Genomic DNA, 10000 nt, shown 5'->3' on the forward strand with positions numbered 1-10000 from the left:
TCTAATTTATGCAATATATGCTGACTGCTACTCAGGGATGGGCCTATCTGCAGGAAACATGGTGTCTTCTCCGATGTATTGACTCATGTTTATTCTTAGCACAATTAAGGATGGATAATAGAATAGATATGAAATAAAAAATAAAAAATGAAATAGTGTGTGATCAAGCAAGGATATGTCATAATAGTAGTCACTGCAACTGATATGATTGACGGTTTTATTTTTTATTTTTCAATTACTGTAATTGCCCAGCCTCTCTAACAAGACATTTCTCAGTGTGTGTGTGTGTGTGTGTGTGTGTGTGTGTGTGTGTGTGTGTGTGTGCGTGTGTGTGTGTGTGTGCGTGCGTGCGTGCGTGCGTGCGTGCGTGCGTGCGTGCGTGCGTGTGTATTGTGTGTGTGTGTGTGTGTGTGCATGCATGCGTGTCTGTGTTAGTGTATGTATGTCATGGCTCTCACATCTGCGTCCTGAAGATGACTGTGAGCATGGAGAATGCGATGGAGGCTGCCAGGCCCATGTCAGGATTCAGCACCACGGTCAGGATCAGGGTCACCACCCACACCACCTGCACAACATTACAGCATATTACATTACATTACATTACATTACATTATACATTACATTACATTTAGCTGACGCTTATAGCGACTTACAGTTATTTACTCTACATGGAATTGGTTACGATCCCTGGTGCAATGTGGTGTTAGCTGCACAGCGCACATTACCAGAACCACAAGCAGATTGAGAATCAGATTACTGGTGGTAAGGGGGGCGCTGTGGTACAGCGCGCTAAGCCCCTCACAATTGGACTTACATTGCCCAGGGGGACCCCGGTTCGAATCTGGCCGGGGTAATTTTCCCGCCCTGCCCCGTCTCTCTCTCCCAGTCATCTCCTGTCTACTCTCACACTGTCCTATAATAATAAAGGCTAAAAAGCTCCAAAAATACTTAAAAAAAAGATTACTGGTGGTAATTATAGAAGAGTGCATCCATGTCCAAGGAGTGTAACTCACAATGTTGATTTTCTGTATACTATACATTACATTGCACTTAGCTGACACGTTTATCCAAAGCGACTTACAGTTAATGTACAGGGTATTGGTTACAGTCCCTAGGTGCAATGTGAGGTTAGGTGCCTTGTTCACGGGCACTTCAGCCATGCATGCAAGTGAAGGAAGGACTGGGATTCGACTGGGATTCCACGGCTGCCCATAACCAGAACCACAACCATGTCCATGCACATGGAGTGTGACTCACAATGTTCACTTTCTTGTGTACATTCAGTATACCGGAAAGGCATGCAGTGACTTACACAAGATATTTTCAGCAGAAAACATATTTTTTTGTGTTGGAAAAAAATGTGATTCGTTTGCATATCCGTAATTGATGCATATGACAAAAATATGCTTAAGTCAGACATTTCCAGTCAGTCAAATGAGTACTGAATTAGCCTAGAAATCTAGACGACCCTACCGGATACTGATTACTTAAATACATGAACCGATGAACCCATATAGAGAAACAGAGTCTGATGGAAATGCCAGCACTTCTCATGCCTCTGACTGCTGTTTTCCGCTCTGCTAGGCTGATTGATTGCTTTCCCCTGGCTCTACACTAGACTGATTGATTGATTTCCCCTGACCCCATCGCTCCAATGTTCTCACCATGTCCACCTTGTTGGTGTTCCACAGGACCTTAATGTCCCCAAACTGCTTCATCATCCCATGCAGATTCACATAGATGATGGCTGCCAGCACAGCCTGAGGAAGAACACATGAACACACATACACGCACGCACGCATGCACGCACGCACGCACACACGCACGCACGCACGCACGCACGCACGCACGCACACGCACACGTGCACACACACACACACACACACACACACACACACACACACACACACACACACACACACACACACACACACACACACACACACACACACACACACACACACACACACACACACACACACACACAATGGTTACTATTTGTTCATGTTTGCATTAGGGAAATGTGGTATGATTCTCATGATAATTGTGAATTCTGTGAATAAGGTATATTTCTGCACACAGAAAAGCAAATGTATTTATACGGCACCTTTGGAAGCTGTTCAAACAGAGAGCCGATCCACAGCAGGATGACTAAGATGACGACAGCTGAGAGTGCCCCAGCCACCTGGCCAAGAGGAGACGAGACGAGACGAGGGAAGGAGAGGAGAGGAGAGAAGAGGAGAGAAGAGGAGAGGAGAGGAGAGAAGAGAAGAGAAGAGAAGAGAAGAGGAGAGGAGAGGAGAGGAGAGGAGAGGAGAGGAGAGGAGAGGAGAGGAGAGGAGAGGAGTAGGAAAGGAGAGGAGAGGAGAGGAGAGGAGAGGAGAGGAGTAGGAAAGGAGAGGACAGGAGAGGAGAGGAGAGGAGAGGAGGGGAGGAGAGGAGAAAGGAGAAGAAAAGAGAGGATTATGGAGGAGAGGAGAGGAGAGGGGAGAGGATGAGAGGAAAGGAGAGGGGAGGAGAGGAGAGCAGAGGGGAGGAGAGGACAGGACAGGAGAGGAGGGGAGGAGGGAAGAGGAGAAGGAAGCAGAGGATGGTGGAGGAGAGAAGAGGAGAGGGGAGAAGAGGAGAGGAGAGGGGAGAAAAGGAGAGGAAAGGAGCGGAGAGGAGCGGAGAGGAGAGGGGAGAGGAGAGGGGAGGAGAAGACAGGAGAGGAGAGGAGCGGAGAGGAGAGGAGAGGAGGTGCGGAGAAGAGAGGAGAGGAGAGGAGAGGGGAGAAGAGAAGAGAAGAGAAGGGGAGAGGAGAGGAGGAGGAAAGGAGAGGAGAGGAAAGGAGGGGAGAGGAGAGGAGAGGAGAGGAGAGGAGAGGAGAGAAGAGGAGAGGAGAGGAGAGGAGAGGAGAGGAGGGAAGGAGCGAAAAAGAGAGGAGAGGAGAGGAGAAAAGAAAGGAGAGGAGAGGGGAGAGAAGAGAGGAGAGGAGAGCAGAGGGAAGGGATGAGGAGAGGGGAGAAGCAGAGGAGATGCAAAGAGAGGAGAGGAGAGAAGAGAGAGGGTAGGGGAGGGTAGAGGAGAAGAGAGACAGTAAACATCAACAGGACGAAGGCCTGATGGGAGCGCAGGCAATTTTCACAGCAGCTTGATCATTTAACACAGACCATGTCCATCTCATTCCATTGTGCGTGTGTGTGTGTGTGTGTGTGTGTGTGTGTGTGTGTGTGTGTGTGTGTGTGTGTGTGTGTGTGTGTGTGTGTGTGTGTGTGTGTGTGTGTGTGTGTGTGTGTGTGTGTGTGTGTGTGTGTGTCTGTGTCTGTGTGTATGTGTGTGTGTGTCTGTGTGTGTGTTTGATGTATGTGTGTGTGTGTGTGTGTGTGTGTGTGTTTGTGTGTGTGTCTGTCTGTCTGTCTGTGTGTCTGTGTGTGTCTGTGTATCTGTGTCTGTGTGTGTGTGTGTGTGTCTGTGTGTGTGTGTCTGTGTGTGTGTCTGTGTGTGTGTCTGTGTCTGTGTGTCTGTAGTTGTGAGTGTGAGTTTTTTTGGGTGCGCATGTTTGTGTGTGTGTTTGTGTATGTGCCTATGTGTGCATGCGTGCGTGCATGCGTGTGTGTGTGTGTGTGTGTGTGTGTGTGTGTGTGTGTGTGTGTGTGTGTGTGTGTGTGTGTGTGTGTGTGTGTGTGTGTGTGTGTGCGTGCGTGTGTGTGTGTGTGAGTGGCGCAGCACAGCGTAGGACAGTAATTGCCAAAGAGATTGCTTCTGAGAGAAGTCCTCTGAGAGGTCTGGGCACTGGAGCAGCAGGCTGTATATGTGTGGGGATGTTACGCTTCATTTTCCACTTCAGTCCTTTTCTATTCGCTTCTATCATTTTCTTTTCTATTTATAACGGCTCACATTTGCATCTGTGCGTAAATTATGCAATATCAGAAGCCTGATAGCATGCTCGTCTCCTCAAAGATAATTTAATTACTTCATTACAATATCTTTAGAAAGAATGTCTTTCAGTTTTGCAAAAAAAAAATCCCTCTACTTGTATTGTAAATTCATCAGTGATTTAATTTGTCCAGTTGCTTCATTGCAAATCTATTCCATGAATTCAATCTCACTTTCAGGCTGACAATAAAACAACTGTACAGTATGCTTGACTATTCCAATAATATATTCCAATTAATATATTCATGAGTAACATTGTAACAAAGTAATAGAATACAACATATTTCGTTTCATTTCCTGTCAGTGAACTTCCTAAGAGTAATTAGTGCCAGTATTTTAGTATTTCAGTATTTTATTATTTTATTGCATTGTTTATTTTATTTTATTATATGGTTGTGACGTCATCGGTCGAATGCTCCATTCATTTCAACGGGGCTCCCCAACGTTCGCACGTCTGTTATTTTTCGATAACGGACGGGTTGGTCTATAACAGACCGCTGTCAATGGCAACAAGACTTTTCACTGCTAAAGCGACTTTTCAACAAGACTCTAATCAGCTGCTGTGATAGACAACACCTGTTGTCCTGGCTACCTAGCTGTTGCCTAGCGGTGTTTCACAACGGCACTGTTTTGTTTTGCGCAGCAACAATCTTAACATTAAATAGGCCTAAAGAAATGTCCCCGCCATGTGTGAATCATTTAAGTATATCCATATAATAAGCGGGTTAACTTTCGGCGAGTCGGTCCGCTCCGCGTCGGGGTCTAAAGATTCTCTCTGTCGTGCTGCTATTCCACGGTAGCGACCTTCTCGCCGAACGTTAACCCTTACGTAATAACTTCTTGTCCAAGAAGGTCACATTGAGATACCTCATTACATTATATGTTAAAATAGAGTAACTTCCTTGATCCTAAAGGATATTAAAGAAATATTTATCATCCTGTTCCAAGGAGTACTGTCCAAGGTGAAACACAATGTTTTGTCATTTTTACTATGTGACCTGAGGAAGGCTAGCTAGGTGGAAACGCTGTCACTGGAATAAACCTTGTATAACTCGGAGTGCGCGGTTCTTCTTTGGTAAAAGACAGCCGGCATGCATAGACATTGCACAGTCACAATCGGTCGCATCTGAATCTTGTGTAAAGGCAAAGGTGATTCATACATTCGATGGGTTCTACTGTATGATTATTTTTTATTCAGGTGATGTTACGAGCCCTTCCTTCTTCGGAGTGCGAATCACCCTCTTCGTTTTTTAGTCAGCCTCAATTTAGAGGCCCAAATTTGAGGGCAAAGTGGTTGATGCCCTAAGTGCTAGTCTCCATACTCTTAAATGCCTAGCAGTGACCCTGTGCATCTACCTGTGTTAGTGTACATGTTGTATGGCTGAATCTTGTATAAAGGTTAAGGTGAATATGTTTTATTCAGTTGATGTTACAACTACGAGCCTTTGCTCTTTGGAGTGTGGATCACCTTAATCATCATGTTTAAACTTAATTCCTAATAGCCTACTTGAGTTTTTTTTTTATTCTTGAACTTGGTTTCTTGGTGCTTGATTAGCATAATGGGATGTGCAGTGCTTGACTTTGTGAAAGCCTCACCTGTGTCTTCCCTCCGGTGCTAATCTGGACCATGGTGCGGGACATGGAGCAGCTGATGGCAAAGCATTGGAACACGCCCCCCACGGCATTGCTGAGACCCAGAGCAATCAGCTCCTGCAGCAGGGAAGAAGAAGCATTTCAATTCATAGATTAGTGAAATAAAGGAGACACGCTCACACTCGCCACGCTCACACTATTGCCTATACTAGTTAATACAGATTATAACTGGGTGCTGAATCCCACATAATATATTGATGAATGAAGGAAGCGAAGGACAGCACTCTTCAGATTTTTCTCTGTTTATTCGCCTACAAACGTTTCGGGACGTTTGTAGGGGAATAAACAGAGAAAAATCTCAAGAGTTCTATCCTTCGCTTCCTTAATTTATAGATTAGAACAGGAGTCATGGTGCATTCTTTTGAAACTCGGTTGTCGGAAACCTCGCCTCCGCCACGGAAAAGTGCAAAAGAATGAGTGCTCAACTCGGGAGTTCCGAAACACAAACTCAGAGCACTTTGGTGTACTCTGGGTATCACTCTAGCACTCTTACGCACTCTGCAGCATTGCTAAATAGAATAAATGGGTAGAATTGATGCCTAAAGCTGCGCCAGACCCACATCGTATCAAGTTCAGGTGGGCACTGCAGGCAAATTTATTTGCTGACAGCATGGGTCTAGGGCGGCTAGGTAACTAGAATTGAGGAGTCCACAGGAAAGAGCAGTTGATGGTGAAACATTGGAACATTGCCTCTACCTCTACCACTACCTCTACCTCTACCTCCCCCCCCCTCCCTCTCCCTCTCCCTCTCCCTCTCCCTCTCCCTCTACCACTACCTCTACCTCCAGCCCTCCCTCTCTCTCCCTCTCTCTCTCTCTCCCTCTCCCTCCCTCTCTCTCTCCCTCTCCCTCTACCTCTACCACATTACTGAGACAATCAGCTCTTGCAGGAGGGAAGGACCATTCCAATTAAAGAGAAGACTGGAAGTTAGAAATGAGCTCGAATGATCCGTGTTAAATACCTGGGGCTATCATTCTAACACCATTAAAAAGGTCCAGTGTGTAATCCCCTTTCGTGACCGTTATCAATTCTTTTGAAAATACATTGGGGCCTGGGGGTTCAGGAGTAAGCTTTAATTCACAGTGAGCACATTCACATGAACGGAATATTCCAATTGTAAATGGACTATTGGGAGTATTTGGTCTGGCGCAAAAGTCATGTAAACTCTTTTTTTTTCATTCTGAATGTGGCCGCCGTATTTTGGGAATATTCTCCTCCACACGTGTGAACGGGATATTCCAGAACTTGTTTTGAAACGAATACTACAATATTCCCTTTGAAGACGGAAGACTACCTCTGCATGTGTAGCCTACTGCTACTCCACTTAATTGTGTTAAAATACTCTGGCTCTATCTTTAATAGCTTGCTCTTCTGAAAATGCGTTTGAGTAATTCAGTTCCCATCACAGGTCCCAGAAAGGGGGCTGCAGTGGTGCATTTGCATCCCCACTTTTGGGATCCTTAAATGAGGCTTTCTCAACTTAAACTGCAGACAAATGAGTGGAGTGCAGTAGCAATAACATTATTCAGAAATATTGAATCAAGAAAAAAAATGCACCACCACTTTAAAACTTGCTCTGGCGCCCTTCCAGCCTCCCATCACATGGCGGAAATCACCTGTCTGAATGACGGATGTCTCAATGGCTGTATTAGGCCATGCAGCATCAGATAGCAAAAGATAATGCACAAATAACTGACAATTGCTGACACACAGTGAAACTCTAAGAAAATGAGACTGCAGGAAGCATGGCCGTTACTACCATTGAGGACACAGAGGTCATGTCCTCTGTATTTTTTTCAGTAATGTAAAATTTATCTATTGATGAAAACCGATATATGATCAACAATGATAAATTCAGTCTGTATACGCCACCCCCATTTATCCTCAAGGCAGTGATTAATGAAAACAGACTTTTAAGTTTGACTGAAGTGCTTGAAGCATTCTAAATCTACAGTATGCAGTGCAGCACGCAGTATTTGACCTCGTTATTTGAAAATGTCTGATCATGGCCCTGACAGGAAGTGTTTGTTTAATGACTATATTAAGCAATGCAACATCAGATAGCAAAAGATAATGCACAAATTGCTGACACACAGTGTAACTGTAAGAGAATGAGAATGCAGGAAGTGTTCGCAGCAGTGTCAAGAAACAGCTGACTCACCTGGTTGCTGTCCACTTTGTATCCGTATTTGAGGGCGAAGGTGCGGCCGAGAGAGATGGCGATTCCGTAGCCCACCACGGCCAGAGCAAACGCATCGCCGATCACCGCTCCAAACAGAGAGGCGTTTGGGAGTTTGGGGGGCGCAAGTCTGCAATGAAAATAGTATGGTTAGAAAAGAAAAAAACACAGACATATAATACTGTACATGCCGTGTGTGTGTGTGTGTGTGTGTGTGTGTGTGTGTGTGTGTGTGTGTGTGTGTGTGTGTGTGTGTGTGTGTGTGTGTGTGTGTGTGTGTGTGTGTGTGTGTGAGTGTGTGTGTGTGTATTTTTTCACTTATATACTTATATTTTACAGAGAGAGAGAGAGAAAGAGAGAGAGACAGAGAGAGAGAGAGAGAGAGAGAGAGAAACTCTCTGTGTATTGTTCAACAGTAATGTGCTTAACAGCCCCCATATATTCTGCGCTCTACGCTTTACGCTTTACAAAAGCCTTCACAGCGGGGGGCTGGTGTCAGATCTCTCAACATTGTGTTTTTTCAGATGTAGCGTATGTATCGCATAACAGGTTTCTTCACTGCTTCACTTTACCCTGATGGAATCTCCCCCACCACCTCCACTTCGTATTTGCCCGTCAGGTCAACTTGCCAGGAGATGACTGTGGCAAGAATTATCTGTTGACAAGCATAGACACACACACACACGCACGCGCGCACGCACGCGTGAGCACACACGCACGCACACACACACACACACACACACACACACACACACACACACACACACACACACACACACACACACACACACACACACACACACACACACACACACACACACACACACACACACACACACCGTTAGGCCACAGCAGGTCGTAGGACCTAGGTAAACAAAAGGCTTTCACTCTGTCCTCATAGGCTATGAACATAGGGTTAGGAATCTCTATTTTGTTTTCCCACCAGAGCTAGCAGGTCAGAGCAGATAAGATCTACACGCCTCATCTCCATCTGTAAGGGCTGACAGGCCCGACACTGTTACAAAATCAAACTCCAACTGAACCATGGCCTTTGTTTTATGTTGTTGTTATTATATCCCCGAAACGCGGAGCGTCGGGGATGTAATGGTTTTGCGTGCGCCGCCGCCGCGTCCGCCGCCGCCGCCGCCGCCGCCGCGTAAGGTCTTTCGTGTTAACGCGATAACTTTTGAACGGATGTTTGGATTTGTCCCAGATTTTTTGGGTGAATGCTCTAGGACAGGTTCATGAACTGATTCGAGTTTGGAGGTCAACACTTTCAAGATGGCTGAATTCAAGATGGCCGAATTTTTGTTTGGTCCATAACTTCTGACCGGGTGGATGGATTTGTCCCAGATTTGGTGTGTGAATGCTCTAGGGTAGGTTCATGAACTGCTTCGAGTTGGGAGGTCAACACTTTCAAGATGGCTGAATTCAAGATGGCCGCATTTTTGTTTGGTCCATAACTTCTGACCGGGTGGATGGATTTGTCCCAGATTTGGTGTGTGAATGCTCTAGGGTAGGTTCATGAACTGATTCGAGTTTGGAGGTCAACACTTTCAAGATGGCTGAATTCAAGATGGCCGAATTATTCTTTGGCCCATAACTACTGACCGGGTGGATGGATTTGTCCCAGATTTTGTGTGTGAATGCTCTAGGGTAGGCTCATGAACTGATTCGAGTTTGGAAGACAACACTTTCAAAATGGCGGAATTTCATTGGCCCATAACTTCTGACTGGGTGGATTGATTTGCCCGGTAACACCTTATTTTAATGGTTCACCATTTCAGTGAATCTACCATATTAGGTACAGTGTAATAACCCATGTAACAATATTTAATACCATGTAATACTAGTGTAATACCAGTGTAACAATATGCAATATCAGGTACAGTGTAATAACGAGTGTAACAGTATGCAATACCATGTAATATAGTGTAATACCAGTGTAACGATATGCAATACCATGTAATACCACTTACGCACAAACACATGATGTAAGTAAAAAAATTACATTGTATTAAATATTGTTACACTGGTTATTACACTGTACCTAATGTGGTATATCCACTGAACCATTAAAACAGTATTACCATTTGCCCCATTTTTTGCTTCATTTTCACAATAGTCGTTTGGTTTTAAGCCTATGCACGTCATGTCACGTCTGTATGTATCATATACGTTTACGAAATGGTGGACGGGAGTGTCAGGAATGATGGGGGACTGGAAGCGTCGCTTTTCGGGGATAGTCGA

General features: G+C 45.1%; 1 protein-coding gene across 1 annotated transcript in view; it reads right to left on the minus strand.

Annotated features, from left to right (window-relative positions):
* LOC134457673 (solute carrier family 26 member 6) overlaps window positions 1-10000 on the minus strand; it is a 28570-nt gene that overhangs the window by 6940 nt on the left and 11630 nt on the right. Inside the window, exons 7-12 of the mRNA XM_063209675.1 lie at window positions 8323-8405; window positions 7733-7880; window positions 5515-5628; window positions 2108-2185; window positions 1665-1760; window positions 459-565 (exon numbers count right to left, since the gene is read on the minus strand). Coding sequence (XP_063065745.1) covers window positions 459-565; window positions 1665-1760; window positions 2108-2185; window positions 5515-5628; window positions 7733-7880; window positions 8323-8405 — 626 coding nt within the window. The remainder of the gene's footprint in view (window positions 1-458; window positions 566-1664; window positions 1761-2107; window positions 2186-5514; window positions 5629-7732; window positions 7881-8322; window positions 8406-10000) is intronic.

The sequence above is a fragment of the Engraulis encrasicolus genome, chromosome 10 (genome assembly GCF_034702125.1).
Source record: "Engraulis encrasicolus isolate BLACKSEA-1 chromosome 10, IST_EnEncr_1.0, whole genome shotgun sequence".
In the NCBI taxonomy this organism is placed as follows: Eukaryota; Metazoa; Chordata; class Actinopteri; order Clupeiformes; family Engraulidae; genus Engraulis; species Engraulis encrasicolus.